The 20462-nt window shown below is 36.0% G+C and overlaps 1 protein-coding gene across 2 annotated transcripts in view; it reads right to left on the minus strand.

Annotated features, from left to right (window-relative positions):
- Positions 1 to 471: 471 nt before the first annotated feature.
- The window catches only part of TAF4B (TATA-box binding protein associated factor 4b), a 158944-nt gene continuing 138953 nt past the window's right edge, over positions 472 to 20462 (minus strand). For both annotated transcript variants that reach the window (XM_051970313.1, XM_051970312.1), the window contains exon 15: positions 472 to 2402. In XM_051970313.1, coding sequence (XP_051826273.1) covers positions 2235 to 2402 — 168 coding nt within the window. In that variant the 3' untranslated portion in view covers positions 472 to 2234. The remainder of the gene's footprint in view (positions 2403 to 20462) is intronic.

Consider the following 20462-nt stretch of genomic DNA (forward strand, 5'->3'; position numbering starts at 1 on the left):
AAAGTCAACTGATCCCAAAGATATTGTTTCTAGCACTATTTTTCAACATATTTGCCCTATAGCTCAATATTTAATGCCTCAATGATCACTACTGAGACATTCAAAAAGTTAAAATTTGTGTTAATTGGTTCTTGTAGTCAAATAGCATTCAAATTCCTATTTCCCTTAAAATGTGATATATCCCACATAGAATTAAAACTATGGTTCCTGGAACCCAAAAGCCAAAACTCCAAAACGTGGGCAATTGCTGAGATAGACACCTGAGCATATGCTGATTATGACATATTCATATCCACAAATACAAGAAGCCATTAAGCACCCTGCTGACAACTGACTGCTGGTTCCACTGGTCTACAAATATTAGTGATTGACTAAAACTTGCCACATTATTCTTTATAATAAAATAATTCTTTTAATGAAGTATTTAAAATAATTTTAAACATCTGATCAATAAGATACAATACACAAATATGGGAAAATGCTACACTTTACAAAAAAAGTAAAGCCAAGCATTTAATTATACAAAACAACTTCAGATGTGGTCAGTCAGTATCTTGCAAATATAGGTTTGTTTGTTTTTTACCTCAAAGAATTGCCTTTTTTACATGTTTCTTTACATAATTTACAGCATTTCTTTACTAACTTGCTGAAACAAAAAATGTGACCAATTTGAAACTCACTACAATGCAGTACACGGCTGCAACAATCCCAATTGGGAGAGATGGAATTAAAAAGTAACACAGCTTTGAGCTTTATTTCTGGAATCATTTTTCTAGGAGTCCCTGGCACTTCACATTTTAAACATTCCAAGGGAGCCCATTCTCTTTCTCATGTGACTCTAATCAGTCAGAAGTGTTACTTTCCTACGAGTGCGTGCCAGTCACATTCAGTTGTGGTGAACTGGGAAGATGAAATTCCAAGACAAAAAAAGCAGAGTTTTACTTTGCAAAGAAGGAACAAGTCCCATGGCTATTTAAATACATGTCAATTGCTAAGCAAAGATCCTTCTGAAATGTGGCCATGCTGTTGAATTACTGGAATCAATCTTTCAAGTATACAGATGTCAAAATTGGGTCCTCTATTCATTGGTTTCTTCTTCTCACTCATCACCAAAGATGACTTCTGATGTATTAAGAGGCTTTAAATTCAGGAAGATGAAGACGACAGTGGAGAGAGAATGACTTACAAGAACCATTCTCTCTTAAGGTAAAACAAACCAACCAACCTTCTTCTGGACAGAGTATACTGTGGAAATGCTGGTTATATTTTCTTTTGTATGTAGGTTACATGTGTTTTTTTTTTGTTTTTTTTTTTTCCTTTTCCTCCAGAAGAACACATGCAAGTTACTTTGGAGACTCAGTTTTTCCCTTTGGGCTCGTATAGTATGTTTTGTTTTATTATCCCATTTTCATTTCCCTTCTTTCTGTTTGAATTCAGTGCCTCTGCCATTACTTACAATACCCCCTGCGTTTTTTCTTTCCCAATGAGGTATTTTAGCAGCTTTGATTTCAAGGTTTTCTTGACAAGGATGTCCCCTTACCTCGAAAACACAGCAGTGATGGTGTGAGCTGGAGAACAGTGACCTCAGGCATAAACAATCCCCATTTGTCTCTGTTTTGACATCTCTGGGAGACCACAAACCCAAGTCATTCGTGGTTTGCTTACTGCCACCTTTAAGCTGTATGACATGGCTTCTGATTTTAGCTTAGCACTACTAAGGGCAACTCAAGGAACTCTGAACTTCACCTGAGCCAGGTATGTTACATATACATATTAACATAGCGATTCAATACTGCTCAGGATTAAGTAAATTTTTTTATGCATAGCATCACCACAAGATGTTCCTTTTCCTTTCTTTCCCACCATCTCCAAATTAAATGTGGATTAGGGAAAGGCACTACACATAGAACAAACTTGGTTTTTGCTAAGGAAGCAAGTAGCAGCAGACAGATTCTTGGCTTGCAGGTAAGAGTTAAACAAATAGGTAGGTGGGTACCTATTTCAATGCACACCTACAACTCACCAATGGAACAGAAGACAAAGCTGAACTGTATTTATTAAAAACTCTACAGGTGCTTAGATAAGTATTCAATAAAAGCACAAAAGTAAACAAAGATTATCCTCAATTGTGGTTGTCTTCTGGAAATGACCATTCATGGCATCGACAGGGACACAATGCTTTTGGCATCTTCTTTGGCAGTACGTAGCAAGGGTCTGGATGAAAGGAGTAGCGGTCACTTCAAAAGAGCATGGTAGAGGGCTCGAGAGTATTTCATCCCTTTTTCTTGTTCCATGTAGAATATCAAATCCCTGAGGCAAACTCGAGTTATTCTTGGGCGAAATAATTGCCTGGTGACAGTCAGGCTGGATGACCCTGGGGCAAAGGTATTGCCATTTATACCCTAAAGAAGACAAAATCAAAAAAGAAAAGGAGTTAAAAAAAAAAAAGTCTTTATCAAAGTCTAATAGAGTGTGTGCTAACCACCCACAGGAGAGACTTAATAAATGCATGCTGAATGAATTCAAGTTTCAGGTGAATCACAAAAATGACAACAAATGTTGGTTGGTTTATTGACAAAATGGAGAAATCTGAAGCCCTATATTCAGTCCTCAACCTCTAAAACTAAATGTCCCTTTTGTTTGCTGTTTAAAAATTTTTAAATGAAACAATGCTGATTGTATTGTACTATTTAGGTGGCCTCAGCCAAGTCATTTTACCTCTGTGTCTCAGTATCCTCATCTGTAAAATGAAGTGGTTGGACCAGATCATCTTTAGTACTACAATCTATGATCCTACTAGTAAGTCCACTATAAAATGAGAAAAACTTAAAATCCTTAAAAGTCATTAAAATCATGGGTCTACCTTCACTATCCTGCTGCTGTTTAAAATTAGGTCATATATTTCCTTCTTGCTAACCTGATCCCAACAATGCCTGCTTTGAAATCTCAGCATTTGCTGTACCATATAATCAGTGAGGAGGAGGGGGGAGAGAGAAGAGAGAGTAAGATTATAATAGTGGGGTTAAAACAACAACAATAAATTATTTTTTAAAATTTATAATCATAATCTATAAAGACATTTTAAAAATTAGTAGCTAAGGAACAAAAAAGGCATGCCCAAGAGCCCCAGGAAAGTGTAGGAGCAACTCATGATTTTTGAGGATGCTGCCATCTTGGTCATACTCATTCCACATACCTATGTACAACTGCCTTTCAGACATATCAAACTGGATGCAGAGCAAGCATATTAAACTCAACATACCAAAATGGAACTCATTATTTTTCCTCTTAAACTCCATCCCACTTCTACCTTCCCTATTACTATAGAAGGCAACATCATCCTCCCAGTCCTTCAGACTTGACCTGCAGCCATCCCAGATTCCTCACTATTTCTCACCCCCACCCTCCAGCTCCAACTCCCAGTTGCCAAACTGTGGCAAAAATCTTTGATTTCACCTTTGCAATCTTTCTCAAATATACCTCCTTTTCTCTTTGACATCAGCACCCCTCTGGTCACCTTGAATTTATACCATTGTGGTAGCCTGCTGGTGGGTCTGCTTGCCTTAAGTCTCTCCCCATTCCATTAAGCCAACGAAGTGATTTTCCTTAAATGTAAATACCCCTATGTCAGCCCCCCACAATAAACTCCAGGAGCTTCCAATTGTCTCTAGGAGCAAATACAAACTACTCTGTTTGGGATTAAAAGCCCTTCAAAATCTAAACCTCTATTTATTACTTTTTCAGTCTTCTTGCACCTTACTCTTCAGTCCAGTGACATATGGCTCCTAGCTATTTCACAAATAAGACAATGAATCCCTTCATTTCAGGTTCTTGGCTGTCTCTCATCTAGAGAGCCTAAAAAGCTCTCTCTTCTCATTTCTGCTTCCTGGCTTCTCAACTAAAATCTCTTCTTTTATAGGAAGTCTTTCTCAACTCCTTAAATCTAGTGCCTCACCTCTCTTATTTCCTATTTATCTTCTATATTGCTTATTTTGAATATATGTGTTTGTTGTTCTCCTCAATTAGACTTTGAGCTCCCCAAGAGCATGGCCTATATTCTGCCCCTTTTTGTGTCCCCGGTATTTAGTACAGTGGCTGGCCCATAGTAAATACTTATATAAATGTTTATTGACTATTATTAGTTGGATGGTCTTGAGTAAGTCACTTAACCTCAATGTGTTTCAGGCAACTTCTTAAGACTTATCTATCATATCACAGACTCCTAAGCAGAGAAATCACACAACTGTTCCTTGGGCATATTTGTATAATTATGTGGAGCCTATTAATAAAAAAACATAAAACAATTAGGATTGTCAATGGAGGTCTCATAATAACTAGTTTACTCCAGCCAAATTTCTAGTTTTTTTTAGTCATTTAAAAAACTATCAAATTATAAAGAACATATTAAAAGCAAAAGCCTTCATAACATCCATGTTGACTTAATTATATGAATGTCCACAGTGTGTCTCAGGGGCATAATCTATTCAGCCTTCAAATCAAGCTTTCTGGAGGGCTACCAATCAATTCTACTAATCATCATCCTAAAATTTCTCACAGTTAAGATGGTTCACACACACACACACACACACACTTTTGAAAAATCCACAAAGGTTTGTAAGAGAGGAAAAAAAAAAAAAAGATCTGGCTGTACAATTGACTGGCTACTTATCTTGGAGCCAATCTATACTATACAGCCAGTCTCTTATCACTACTGCAGGGTCCTTGGTAATGAATGCAATTTGTACAAATACAAGTGCTCAGACTCTGTAACTTAAGCTAAGCATGGCACTCTAGTCCTGGTGAATCATTCTTCTCTGCTGGCATCAATACTACTTGGAGGGGGTGAAACTTGAATGTAATCTTTACTATTATATATTAATGCCCTAAAAGAACCCCCCAAAGACTTCTACAAAATGGTTCTATCATCTCAGTTCAGAGAAAGAGGATTAAAAATATACATTAGGTATAAAGTTGATAGAACTTGTCACTGACAGTGATTGCAGTGTTTATTTGATGGCAAGGCTTGCTGTGTACAGAGTTTCTAGCTTAAAATTTTCATTTAAAAAAGTCATTTTTCTTGGCTAAAGACTAGATACAATTGTTCTAATTATATTTCTAAATGTTTCCTACATAGGAGCTTTCCTGCTATCATTCTCATTGCATGTTATGGTTAAGAGTCCCAAATATGCCATCATTTGAAATGCTCAGTTTGCTAAATGGCTTGGAATAAATTTCACTTAGGGTGGGAAGGAAAAAAAGGAAAAGACAAAGAACTGGAGGCAGAGTTTGAGAAAGGAAGGGGGTAAGGGGTGTGTGCCATAAAATGTCTCTGAACTTCTAGCCAGAAAGGATAAAGAGGGTCCAATCGTCTGGGTAAGACAAAAGGGTCACAGTTCAAGTTTGTCATATGACAACCCTGAAGGATCCAGGGAAAAGAGAGTTCTGCAGTGCAGCTGCCAGCACAGGGTTGAAAAGGAGGTCAGTCCAACAGGATGCAACAGAAGGCCCAAGGCAATGTTATAAATGAAACAAACCCCAAGGGAGACTCAGAAACCCAACAGAAATGTCCTTTATAATTCTAACTTTACAAAGGTGACAGCATTTTCTTTCCCACATAGGGATTAACTTAGAAAGCATCTTTTATCAACTTGATTATAAATCTCTAGTTTCCTCCTAAACTGGGGATGGGAGGAAGAAATTGTCTCAAACTCCTGAGTTTCTTATTGACCTTGACAGACTAAGGCACAGTAGAAAGATTCCTAACCTTTGGTGTCCAGAGACAGACCCGGATTCAAATTCTGACTCTGCCACTTATAGTTCTGTGAAATCTCTTTGGACCTCAATTTCCTTAACCCTAAAATTAGAGATTTGAATAGTACTGAACCCAAGTTTTAATATTATGTGATTATAAAATTTTATGAGGTTTATTAATGTTTAACACAGAACTCTCACAATTCCATATAGTTAGAGAATAGAAGCATATGGACAACTGAATTAATAATAAATAATAATAGGACATTTATACATTGCTTACTAAATGAAAGATAAACAAGATCCCAAATCTTCACTTTTTACAATCAGGTCCAACTTTCTCCCTAACACACTAGGGTTGGTTTGTCAGTAGTAGCAAATCATACTTTTCAGTTTCAATATTCTTTACCCTTCATCCACCAATGACAATGAGTACTGAAATACAGCTACTAAAGGGCAAAAAAGATGCATTACAGGAAAGGAAATAAGGGGTGTGAATAACCTTCAACCTAGATAATTTACTCCTAAAAAGTAAGAAACCCCAAACTCTGTTGTTTTATTCTGAAAATTGAAGCCCTCAGGGTAATACTTTTTAAAATCAAAAATAAAATGCTGAATATTTTTTCAGCAACTTAACACTTCACCTGAATACAGAGACACTAAATCAGCTGAAATAAAATAACCCACTTTCCTTCCAGTATGCCTTTTTCCAAACATATCAAAATTAGAAGGCTGGACTGGATGATCTAGAAACCTATGAACCTACATGCTTCCAGGAAACATACTCAAGTCAAAGTGTTAACATACTTCTCAAACTGCCAAATCAAATAAGGAACTTCAGATTAGTGCCTTATGTTATGTCATTAAACAAAATCTCCATGCAGGCTTATTTTGTATAAGGAACACAAAACAACTGTTTTACTTTAAAGGGAAAGGTGAATATAACCATCTACTGATTCTATCAGATTAAATGTCAGCCTTTCAAAAAGAATGGAACTGGTTGGAGAACTCATGTAATGAGGAATAGTAGGCTTCTGTAACCTGCAGGACAGACCTTTGTTAAAGTCAAATCACAGACCTGCAGGAAGAGAGGAAAAAGATTTGAATAAATTCTCAAATGGACACTTTATGCTGATGATCATGCTGTTTTTAAGTCTTTCATTTTTAATTTTCTATCCTTTTAGGCTTTTCCACTGGTGCTTCACTATAGCTACAAACCATGAAGCTTTATATATAAAAATGTCAGCTACTTATACTTTCTCATTTGATCCTCAAAATCTACTTTGTGAAGTTAGTTATCATAACCACTTTAAAGATGAAGAAACAAGAATAGCCTGCCCAAAGTGACACAACTAGGATAAATCCAGCCCTGACTTCTAAGACAGTACAACTGTACTACAGGTACCTTTTTGCTATATAACCTTCCAGCACTCACAAGCATGAATATATTTTGCTATTAATGACATTTTAACAGAGCGGACCCTATAACAACTTGTGAAGTAAACTACTTCTGAACCTCTTTCTTTTCCCAAATCCTCATTTTGTTTTTTCAAGTTAGCATACAATTATTCTTTCTACTACAGAGGACTGATCATATCTTGGCCAATGTCTTTGCTAACTCTACCTGATAACGAAATTACCCTATCCAGTATTCCCACTTCTTGGAGCTTGGAGAGGAAACTGGATGGCTAATCTGATGAACTAATTTGTAGTAAAGTATTCACAAGCATAATATATTAAAAGCCTTTCCTGCCCCTTCCAAGGTAACAGTTTCATTTTAATGAAGCTCATTGATCAAATTAACTCTAAAGGAGGTCTGATGATAGGAATTTCAGGCATGAGGCCAGTCTAGTTCATGGGTAATTTCCCTTTGGGCAAAGTGGATTTCTTAAGCCCCCTCAAATATACAGTTTAGGTGATTCCTTATTCTGCCTATGTAGAACTAACATTGACCATGAATTCCTGTCATAATGTCCATTAGTAAATACTTTCTTTCCTCCCTTCTTCCATCTGTCAGTCACTTCCTTTTCTTATATCACTAGGACTAAGAAAATACAAAGTCTGGGCTGGAATTGTAATGCATTCATGGCTTATCCAGGTTGTCACAAGAGTTAACAGACAGTGAATTGAAAAGAGGTAGAACTAATTTAATGTTTTAACTTACTACCTGACTGATTTTTAAGTTGACTAAAAAAAAATTTTTTTTAAGTTTCCAGACCTATAGGCATGAGCTAAGTGGCATAGCTATTCTTAAGAATAAAGGTGTGTTTTGTTTTATTTTTTTTCCTATTTAAAGCTAATTTTTAGGTAAAACAAACTTTTAGAGGGAGGGAGGGGAAGATAGGAGTTATGGCTCAGGAACAAAAAAATCAAATGGGTATTCAATGTGAGCAATGATGGTAGCTAAAAATGCCTGGAATATTTGCTGTAATATAATTTACAGAAAGACCTACATTTAAAAGATGTGGGTCCTGAGCCCTAAGGCCAACACAGACTGTACAAAATATATACTTAATTTCGAGGAAGAGTGCCCTCTGCTGGAAGATTAGCAGAAGTTTTTTCAAATTAAAACCCAACAATTTAACTCTTTTCCAAGTTAATAGTTGACACAATAAAGGGTAGTGGGGGAGGAATAAGAGGTTGGATATGCATGGGCTTTAGAAAAAATAGCATGTCAATGTAAAGACAAAATGCAGCTACCATTCTTCAAACATTAGTAGACACATAACGGTCTCCGCCCCATTTCTATCACTGCCCCAGAAATTTTGTGATTCAAACATTTGTGCTACAGTGAATTTTGTTTGTTATTTTAACTAAGCTAAGGAAATATTCACCAATATGACAGCATTCAAGTGATATGCACTACATTCTGCTGCCAGCAATGCCCAATGGAAACAACAGGACTCTGAAGAAATGACAATGAGAGTGATCTAATTCCAATTAGCCAATTAAAGCCCAATCATTTTGCTAGTTGAACTTACTGACTTTTACTATACAGCTCTTCTTTAGAGGGTAAAAAAATTAGTCTGTGTGCATACTACATTCTCCAGTAATAGTACTTGAGTGAAGGGACTCACTTGAAAATGATGTGTCTTTTTATCCCTCATGTGTTAAGCTTAGAGACAGATATACTTTCTGAGTATTTAAAAAAAAAAAGTCTTCGGGATTCATTCATTTATTGATTGATTAATTATTATTATTATTACTTTTTTTTTTTTTTTGTTAAGGCAGTTGGGGTTAAGTGACTTGTCCAGGGTCACACAGTTAGGACATGTTAAGTGTCTGAGGTCAGGTTTGAACTCAGGTCCTCCTGACTTCAAGGCCAGTGCTCTATCCATTGCATCAACTAGCTGCCCTGTGTTGAATTTAAGTGAATTGTAAAGAGCTATCAGATATTTTAAGTGCTATTAATATAGTCAAGACAGTTATTGCAAGTTATCAGGAGAAATTAGGAGGGGCAGATCATGGAATTTCAAGGCACCTCAAAGATCACCTCATCCAATCTGTACCTTAAAAAGCAAGAAGTGATCATCCAAAATCCATGTGAAAACTCCCTGGGATGTGGAAACCATGCCTTATTGAAAATAAGTCCAATAGTAGATAAGTTCCACTCATTAGGAAGGATTTTCTTTCACACTAGAAATCTGTCATAGCAATTATAGCTCATTGTCCTGGTTATAAATTATGGGGTCAAGAAGGACAACTTCCTGATCTGGATAATAACATCTCAAGACCACTATCATGTCCCCATACTCAGTCTTAATAGCTAAACAGCATAGTAGAATAGTGCATTAAACCTTTGGTCAGGAATAACACCAAGTTCAAATTCAGCCTAAGACACTTATAAGACACTTATAAGACTCCAGGCAAAGCCTCGATCTCCCTCAGCCTCAGTTTCCTCATCTGTAAAATAGGGATGATCATGTCCCATATCACCCAAGACTGTTGTGAAAATCCAAAGAGATGTTTATAAAGTGCTTTGCAAACCTTAAAAGTGCTATACAATGAATGTAATGGAATATTATTGTTCTGTAAGAAATGATCAGCAGGATGACTTTAGACAAGCCCGGAGAAACTTACATGAACTAATGCTAAATGAAGTGAATAGAACCAAGAGATCATTGTATACAGCAACAAGGTTATGTGATGATCAACTGTAATGGACTTGGTCCTTTTCAACAATGAGGTGCTCCAGGTTAATTCCAATAGATTTGTGATAGAGAGCTATTTTCATCCATAGAGAGCATTATGGAGACTAAATGTGGATCACAACATAATATTTTCACTTCTTTTGTTATTGTTTGCTTGCTTTTTTTTTTCCTTTTTGATCTGATTTTTCTTGAGCAGCAAGATAAATGTGGAAATATGTTTAGAAGAACTGCACATATTTAACCTATATTGGATTTCTTGTTGTCTAGAGGAGGGAGAAAATTTTAGAACACAAGGTTTTTCAAGGACGAATGTTGAAAACTATCTTTGCATGTGTTTTGAAAAATAAAAAGCTACTATTATTTTTTAAAAGTGGGATACATATAAATGCTAGCTATCGTTATTATTATTATTAACATTACTCAGTTGTCCTGTAGTTTATTCTTCTCTGTCATGGTTTCCATAGTCCCTGCATTGTCCTAGTTACCTTCTTCTGAACATTCTAGTCTATTAGTGCTGTTTCTTAATGCAGCATCCAAACCGATTATTTGTGGTACATTGAAAGGTCATAAGAGCAAAAGGGAAAGAAAGCAAGAGGAGTAAATGGCATCTTCTACGGAATTGCCTAGGGCCTGTCTAGGTCATACATGATTTCAAGTTCCTCACTCCAAGTAATCAAAAGACTACTTAATGTACTCAAAGCAAACACATGATTGAGTTTTGAGAAGTGACTATAAGGTAGCAAAGCTCCTGTGCAGTCTCTCATTCTGCTGTCTTTCCCCAAAGTCATATAAGGCCATAAATTCATAGAACCCTCACAGGGGGGTTGTTTCCCGAGATCTTTCGTCTCACTTTTGTTCCCAACTTTGGGGTTTTTTTTGGGCAAAGCAACTAGAATAGTTTGCCATTGTCTTCTCCAGCTCATTTACAGAGGCAAACATGGTTAAGTGACTTACCCAGAATCACACAGCTAGTCATTGTCTGAAGCCAGATTTGAACTTAGGAGGATGAGTCAGGCCCAGCACTCTATCACTGAGCCATGTAGCTACCTCTTTGGGAGGTAGGTACTATTATTATCCTCATTTTAGCCAAGGCAGCCAAGGCAGAAAGTGACTTGTGAAGGTCCAGCACCCTACCTATAATGACACCTATTTGCCTGAGATATTACTGGCAAATATTAACTTTTGTCAGCCTGAACACCTGAGAAGCAATATAGAATACTAAAAGTGGAGCTGGATTTGGAAGAAGGAAGAGCTTACCCTTGACACTTATTAGCTGTGTCATCATAAAGTTATTTCATCTTTCTGGAGCCAATTTTCCTCATTTGCAAAATGAGAGGGTTGAACTCAATGACTTCTAAGGATTCCCTTCCAGCTCTAAATCTAGGATCCTATAATCTCTAATCACACTCTTATTGTTATTACCCAGTCAAGGAAATTTTAAATGTTAGAAAATTCCTTCCTTCAAGAAGCTTATAGTTAGAAATAGGCAATATTCACCTACAGAAAGAGCTAAGCTATAAAGTCTATGATAAGATTATGGCACATCAGAGGTTAAGAGTATCATGGACCTCAGATCAGGTGCAGCAATTTCCTCCCACCTTCAAGCTGAGTCAATCTGGGGCTAAAGAAGAGCAGGAAGCACTCTGCTGCTGGCACTGCTCCCACCACCCACCTTTGTTTTAAGAAAGTGAACAAGCCTAGCAATCTAAAAAGCTTCATCACACCAATTTTGCAGTTTCCTTGATCAGCGATTCAAAAACAAAAACAAGAACAAAAACAACTTTCTCCTACCATGGAAAAACATGATCAACTACGAATCCATACGATCTCCATTTCCATGTCTCTTATTCTACCCTGAATAGCAGGGTAGCTTCCTATGGCTTAGGTTTAAGTCTATGTCAGGACTTTGTGATTTACCCCATGGTTATTTTCTTTAATCTTTTATGAAGAAGCTTACAAAGTCTTCTGAAAACTCAAGTAAATTATGTCCACAGGTCAATTTTATCTATTATTTTATTAAAACTTTTTCAAAGAACTGCAAGTTAGAGATTTTCCCTTACAGAAACAGCTTTGTTTTTATCCTTGGGGGTTAGCTCTAGGTTTGAATTTGAAAAATGGCTACAATATCAGCATGTTCCTCATAACTCAAGAAAAAAGGATAGTAGCATATTAGTAATAGTTGTTAGTGGGTACCTCAAAATTCTTTTATTTGCTGAGTGCTGAATGTGTCAATAAAACAATTTTTTTTTTTTTGGGGGGGGGAGTAGTGGGACAAGAATTGGACTTAGAAAAATAGAAAGCTAGGTTCAGATCCTTCCTACTTGCCCCACTAGCTGGATGATCATAGCAAAGTCACTTATTCTCTCTATGCCTTGATTTCTTCATCTATAAAATGCAAATAATACTTGTATTACTGAAGCACAGTGCTTGGCACATGCTTCAGTGATTAATAAATGTTTAATGACAGGGAGACAGACACTTTATCAACTGCAAAGCATAAAATGGTAGCTGTTATTGAAACTAATGAGATCATAGGATTTAGAACTGGTAAAAGTAAAAACATTTTCAAAATCTAAGCTATGCTGGATGAGAGCAGCACAATTTATACTAGTCAAAAAGTAGCATTCTACACATAAAAGCTTTCCATATCACCCACTGATCAAAGGCACTTAAAAATAGTCCATAAGGGGTGGATGTTAGGTGCATTGAGACTAGTGAGAGCATCCCTGGCCTTGCAGGGAATATATTTCCTATTATGTTATAAGTATGACAAGAGTAGCAACTATGCTGTATTCATCTATTTTCATCAGGCAGCAGCTGGGTGGCACCGTAGATACAGTGCTAGAACTAGAATCAAAACGACCTGATTTAAAATCTGGTCTGAAGACATTCGTGGTTTTATGACGTTGAGCAAGTCACGACTTGTCTACCCGAGCATCTTCATCTGTAAAATGGAGATAATAACAATAGCACCTTACCCTCCTAAAGTTGTTGTGAGAACTAAATGAAATATTTGTAAAGCATTCTGCAAACCTTTAAAGCAGTAGAAACCTGCTAAGTTGTTCATCATCATCCTCAATATCATCCTTATTATCAATGCTCAGATAAAACACTTTAACACAGTAATTTTAAAACAATAAAAACGTGATTCACAAGTTACAAAACAAAAGCCAGGCCAGGATCTTTTCTTCATCTCATTTAAAGAATTCCAGGTGGCAAAAGTTTTGGAAACAGATCTGAATTCAAAACTAAGCAAGCTTTTCCACTTACATTTTGAACACCACAGTGTGGTGGGATGATGGAAATAGCATGACATTTGAAATAAGAAGATCTAGTCCAAAGCCCAGCTCATTAGATATTCTTTTACTTTCCCCAGAAGTCATTTACTCATTAGAATATAAGCTTCTTGAAGTCAGGAATGAACTTTCCTTTAACTTATATTTGTGTTTTCAGAGTTTAAGCATAATGCCTCAAATGGATGAAGTGCTTAACTAAATCTTATGAACTGACTTGACTCTAATAGAAAACAATGTAGGCTGGACTAGATTTCTTAAGTCCCATTCAAATCTAAAATCTTATCATTTTCTATAGACCATTTAATAGTCATGAATTTCAGTTTTATCAGATAGAAAATAGGAATAATTTGTACTACTCTACCCATCTCACAGGAAGTTTTAAGCAAAGTATTTGTGAACTATAAAATGCTAAATAAATGTGAGCTATTAAACAAGTTACTAACCTGCATTGAAAGAGTAAGTTTCTTGGCCCAGTTTTTTAATTCCATTGAAATCACAAGCCCAGAAAGCTCTTTCCTCAAAGGAAAACAAAAACAAAAAAACCTCCCCAAAGATTCTGGCACTAATCAAGTATATTAATGGCTATATAATTATATGGGACATAAGTATATTTTTATTAAACTCTAATTCAACAAGCATTTATCCAATGTCTCTTATAAGCAAAGCACAATAAGTAAGCACAATTTGTAACATGGAAGTAGGATAAGATCCTAGATAAATCAATTTAACAGGTAGCCTGCCTGATCATCAAAATGCTGTCATCTAGGAATTTCTCTGTTTTGTCTGTACTGACATTTCAATACTCAACTTAAAAGTGTAATTGAGTCAAGGTGATTTCCATCTTCATTAAGCACAAGAGTGGGGAAAAAAACCCAGCACTTGTGTTAATTTCCTATACCTAAAGCTGATAAAATAAAGAAAAATGCTTTTAATATTCCAAGAAGCCCTTAATGAGGTCAATTAAACACTCTGAAAACATTAGCAATAGGTATGAGTGAAGGCAATACCAAAGGGGTCATAATTTATCTATAGAGTTAGTAAAGTATTTGAGACTGAAAAACCTAGAAAATTCAAGTTCATATACTGACAAAACCAAAGAACTCCTATAAATAGTCAAGGATTTTCATTAGCAAAAGAAAGCTAAGAGATGGGTAAGTCATTGTTTGATTACTCAACAAATTAGTACAAAATCCAAATCAAGGATTCCAGATGTTTATTTTGGTTTTTCTTTTACTTTGAAGAAATTCTAAGATAGTTATGACATCAATGCAGCAACAAGTCTTGGATTAAATTTGGCATATACAAAGTTGTAATAATGCCCAATATAACAGACCCATTCATTCAATAAACATTTATTAAGCATGTACTATGTGCAAAGTCCTACATGGTTTTTAAAGACTTTACCTAACATGAAAAATTCCATCCAATCAATATGGCCTGCAAAACTATGCTGAATATCAAATGGTAAGACAAGCTCCTCAACAACACTGTAGAATAAAATCAAACTACCAACACTTGAGTCAGGGTTGCTGCCAAAAAAAGGAGGGGGAAAAAACCCCCAGTGCCTCACTAATTTTGCTGACAGGATGATTGCACTGAATGTAGTATAAAATACATGAGGAAACTGTGTGCAGAACAGAGAACAGGTCACTGAGAGCAGGAGAAACAGAGAAAACAATAAAAAAAATATTCTGAGGCAAAACTTCAAAACAATGCCCTCCAGGATGTATACTGTGAAGGAGCAAGAGGATGGGCCTGAACAAAGATGTCATGAGGCCAGTAAGGCAAAGAAGCAGAATTACTAGTAACAGCTACATGTGTATGTAAAACAAAGGTCTTCTAAAAAATAAAGGATTTCCCTCTCCTTCTCCTTCTCTCTCTCTCACACACACACGAGCGCGCGCGCGCGCAGGTTTACTACGAATGAAAATTCTGAGGTCAAAAGACATGCAGTAGGCAATAAACACCCAAATTATTAAAATATAAATGTCATACAAAAAAAATTATTATGGTCATAGGGATGTTAAGGAGAGGGAAATCATGGTGGCACAGATTATGGGGAATTAGTTGCTTCTTTTTCATTTAGTCAAAGGTGGCTTCAAGGAAGAAGTAACATTTACACATTTAGCAAAAAGAAAACTTGACAACACAGTATAACAAGATTAGATCTGGCTAGATTTAGTACTCTACTAATCAAATTACCAAAAAATTTTATAAACCTAGACAAAATCATTCATTCAGATTAAAGTGAATTTTTTAAAAGTAGGAATGCCTTCAGACCACAAAGTATAAATCAGTAAAAGAGCATTTATTAAATGCCTACTGTATGCAAGGCAATGTGGTGGGGTATATAAAGACGAAAGTGAAATAGAGAACACTCAATGCATTTACATTCTAACATTTACATATATATAGGTATATCTAAGCACATGCAAAGAATATACAAAAGCTAATCTTTGAAGGAAAATATGGGAAGACCAGGAAAGGCCTAATGCAAAAAGATAGGATGCCACAGGAGTTTATTGAGTAGAGAGTGACATGGTCAAGTCTGCAATTTAGAAAGCTATTTGGTATTGGTTAAAAAGCAGAGAAAGTAAATTAGTGGCAAAGATTAGATATTAATAAGAAATGACTGAACTCAGGAATCCAATGTCTGATAAACTCCCCCAAAGAAAACTATTTGGGAAAAAAAAAATCCCTCTATTCTGTAAGAACTATTGAGAAAAGTGTTTACCTTCTTCTTTCCAAAAAAAAAGGTTTAGATCTTTTCACAATTATGGTTAGAAGAATTCTTATCCAGAGTATAGAAGAAGTCACAAGGTATAAATGGCTAAAATTAAAATACATATATATTACAAGAAAATGAAAGCTTCTGCTAATACAAAAAAGCAATCTCTCTTTTCTATGGGGAAATGTTATATCATCTATCTCTGATATCTAAGAAATATAGGAAACTAACAAACATGTAAGACCAAGAGCCATTCCTCAATAAACAATCAAAAGATATAAATAAAAGAAAGAGAACTGCTGACTATTAATGATCATATAAAAGACTTCCAAATCACTAACAAAAGCTACCAAGTTTTACCTCCTATTCTGCAAGATGACAAAGGTTATAAAAAAAATGGGAACTCATTGTTGAGAGGTACTACAGATAGACAAAACAACAGTATACTGTTAGTGGAACTAGGACTTGGTCTGATCATTCTTTGGAAAATGATTAAAATATCTATATTCTTTGACTCAGAGACAGTGGTGTTTTACATCATCTTTGTAATATTTAGGAAAATATGGTTAACTTATATCTATTATGTTATTAGTGATAAGTGAGACAATATTAATTTTCTCTGGGAAAAAGATATTAGCTTAACTGAATATAAATTATAAAAGATAGTTGCAGGTTCAATATAATGAACTTGTATCCAAAGAAACAGAGGCTACAAATAATTTGGTCTATTTACATGTCAAAATCTGTGCTCAACTGACATTTAACAGGGATTTGGAGTTAAAATTTGTAATCCCACCTCTAATTGACCTTGACAGATCTCCATTACAAAGATTACATTAAATACCACTTTCCTGTGTTACCCAAGTCCAGATGGACTATATTGAGGCAACAGGTAAACCTGATATGCACAGAAAACATAGCTGGGTAAGGATCTGAGACTGATGATGAAAAACTTCCAAATACACAGTTGTACCTGTTGAAAAAAGTTGGTTGGTTTGACATAATTAACAAGAGAAATTCTTAAATGTGGTTTATATTGAAATAGGGCTTTACAGTTTTCAAAATGCTTCACACATGGAGTATATAAAGTATAGCAAGATATATTTGCTATGATGTGGTTACAAATTAAAAATGAATTCCCTTACTTATTCTAGGCCATGTCATTTGCTTAGAAAGATTACAAATTCCAAGAAGTTTTGTCAATCTTTAAAGCAAATTCTACCTTAAACATTGTTGTTTATGTCCTGGTAGTTGGTATATGAGAATCAAAAAGGCAATGAGAAAAACTGTATTGCTTGCTAGGGATATTAGAAAGAAGGTCCTAAGGACTTGATTAAGAACACCACTCAATTAATTTCCTATATCAAAGGATATAAACAAGAATTTTTCAGAGCAAGAAATTCAATCCATTACTCACAGTATGGAAAAAAAAATTATAAATCATAACTAGGGAAAATCCATGAAAATTAAAATAACTCAAGTTCCAAATCACAGTCGTCACCAAATCACAGATTGGTAGTAGTGACAAAGAATTGGAAACTTGCTGAACCAATTATGTTATATTGATGTGATGGAACACCATTATTTTTAAAGAAACAACAATGGTGATTGGTTCCAGAGTATAAGCTGGTACAAAGTGAAGTCAAGAGAACAACCAATACAATAATAAGAATACTGTAAAGATTCTGATCAAAGCAATAATCAATTATGATTCTACAGGACTCATGAAGTTATCTCCTTGTAATGATTCTTGTTCTTCTTTAAAATAATAATAAAGGTTCTCTCTGGGGGAGAGGTGCGGGTTTCTCAGGGGAGGTTTTCTTGGAGGCAGCTTTAATATCAGTTCAGATCAATAATTACCCCAAATGCAGCCAGCTGGTAAAAATACAAACATTTATTTTCTCCTTCCAAAATAGCCTGGTTAGTTGAGGCCTATCTCTCTGCTTGGTTCCAACAGCTCTTGCAGATTGTCCTTTGCTTTCTTCAGCCTCCAGCCAACACAAAGATAGAATGAATCTCGTCTCCTTCACTTGGGCTCGGCTAGCTTTCTGGTGAGTCTTTCAGACCAGCTTGGTCTCAGTGGGGGAAATGCAGGAGCCCAGCCACCACAGTGGTGTGAGATGAAGATAAATCTGGTTGTGCCTCTGAGAGAGCCTTCTCAATCTTCCGCTGAACTCTCAACTCGTAGCTTCTTCCTCTGAAAACTCTCCTTCCGCCACCAGCCAGCCAAGTGGAAAATATTCTGGAATAGATCTCTCTTGCCTCGGAGAGAGGGCTTCTGGCGTAATTCTGCTGAAATCTGTCCGAGAGCCTCTGTCTGTTTCTTTTATACGAGAGAAAGAAATTGTGGGATACGAGAGAGGGATTATGGGTTTTCTCCCATAGTGCTCTCTGGCCCCAAGAGCTTCAAGGGAGGTGTGAATTCACAAAGTTACACAGTTAACTTTGTGAACTCCCATGAGTAAAGGTGTGAACACAAGCATTGTATCAATTAGTTCTACTTAGTACCTTGTTTCAGATTCTGGCCCAAAACATCTTCTTGTAAGATCAGATCAATAATCTATCAACTCTAATGAGTTAGCAGTTTGTAAAGATTCCAACATCTCCTGACAGATATGATGGACTCAATATACAAGCTCAGACTTTTTTGGGGTAGGGGAGGTCTACACATAACCAATGCACAAATCTATTTGCTTAACTACACTTGCTTGTTATAGGGGTTTTGTTTCTCTTTCTCAATTTGGGGAGGGGGGTAGAAATGGGAATGGAGGAAAGAGAAGGTAGATAAAAGCTACTAATATTAAATTTAAAAATTAAAAAACCCAGACAAACAAGACTCCATCAGACTCAGAAAATGGGGCCTGGTTTTTAAAGTCCAGGTGAATGGAAAGGACAGCAGGAGGAAGAATAAGAAGTTTATCAAAGCTAACCAAAGCTGATTATATAACTGTATAATCATTACACCAAAGAACATTTCAAGGAAAACACAAGAATTTGTAGCAGTACTGAAGATAGTAAAGTAGACAAGGTAGCATAATGAAGAGTCCTGGAGTCAGAAAGACTCCAGATTTAAAGGCTACTTCGGATACTTACTAGCTGAGTAACCCTAAGTCACTCAGCATCTCAGATTCAGTTTTCACATGTATAAAATGGGGGGGGTGAAAGAGAAGGAGAGGGAGAAGGAAAGGAAGAGAGAGAAGGAAGGAGGGGGGGAAGGGGAGAGAAGAAAAAGGGGGAAGAGAAAGGGAGAGAAGAAGAGAGAGAGAGAGAAAGAGAGAGAGAGAGAGGGGAGGGGGGGAGAGGGAGAGGGAGAGAGGAAGGGCTGATAACTGTTCTTAACTCAAAGGATTGTTGTGAAAATAAAGTAAATTAAGACATAATACACTTTGCAAAATTTAAAGCTCTATATAAATGCCAGTTATGATGATGATGATGATTGTGGTGATGTCATAACTTTAGAATTCTCAATTTGTGGATATGCTATCTCATACTCTGGTTCAGAAACCATTCAATATTGCTCTGTGGCTGGAGAGTTCTGGTAATCTATCGTATCACATAGATACTGAAATGAATTCGATGTTCTCAATGGAAAAAAAAAAAAAGAAGCAAATATGTGTCTCCTTGCTTGCTGATGAGGTGATCATCTATAGAAGAGGTCCAAAAAAGTGAACATTTTTAGTCAGAATCTAACTTTAGCTCTAAAAGGTGAACTTCGTCAGTATTTGAGAAAGTCGAATGACAAGTAGCCACAAATGAAGCCAGCCGTAACCATATTGTTGGGGGATTGAATTAATAAATTACTTCTGTATTTTGAGAGTATAGTAGCACAAAGTTAGTAGAGAATAGGGAGAGGAAAAGTTGCCATCGATCTTTCTCTTATCTTCTGCTTTGGCAGAAGACCAAATCTGGCTGAGTGATGGGGAAGGGTAGAAGTCAAGACTGTCATTTGAGAAAGCTTGTAAATGTCCTCATGGAACATAATTTACTCAGCAAGTCAGATTAACAAGGAATGCAGAATACTTTTTAAAACTCTGAAAAATATGGGAAAATTGTCTAATATGGCGAGTGATGGGATAACCTTTTTCATCTTTGGCTAAATTAGTGCAAGATCATAAAGGTAATGAATCTTAGTATAGATCCCTCAACTGTGTCTACGTGTAATACTTGATCAAATTACATAGTAGGTCTGGTTTATGGTAATTTTTATTGTTTTAATACCTTTTAAATAATAACATTTTAAAAACAATTTTTAAAAAGTATTTTAAAACATTTATTAATATTTTCTTTTACCTCTTAACGTGGTGGGCTTATGATATTGAAATCACTCAGTAACATTAAGAAAAATATACAAAATTTTACATGAAAAAGACAACATAAATGAAAAGCAATCTAAAAGGGAAGACACTATTTGCGAGAAAAGGGTCTCTTGTAGAAGTTGGAATTTGAGCTATCTCAAAAACAGCTAGTGAGGCAGACATGAGGAAAGAACATTCTAGCCATGAGAGATAGGCATGCAGGGGGCAGATGAAGGGCCAT

This window comes from Antechinus flavipes, chromosome 1, assembly GCF_016432865.1.
Source record: "Antechinus flavipes isolate AdamAnt ecotype Samford, QLD, Australia chromosome 1, AdamAnt_v2, whole genome shotgun sequence".
Lineage (NCBI taxonomy): Eukaryota > Metazoa > Chordata > Mammalia > Dasyuromorphia > Dasyuridae > Antechinus > Antechinus flavipes.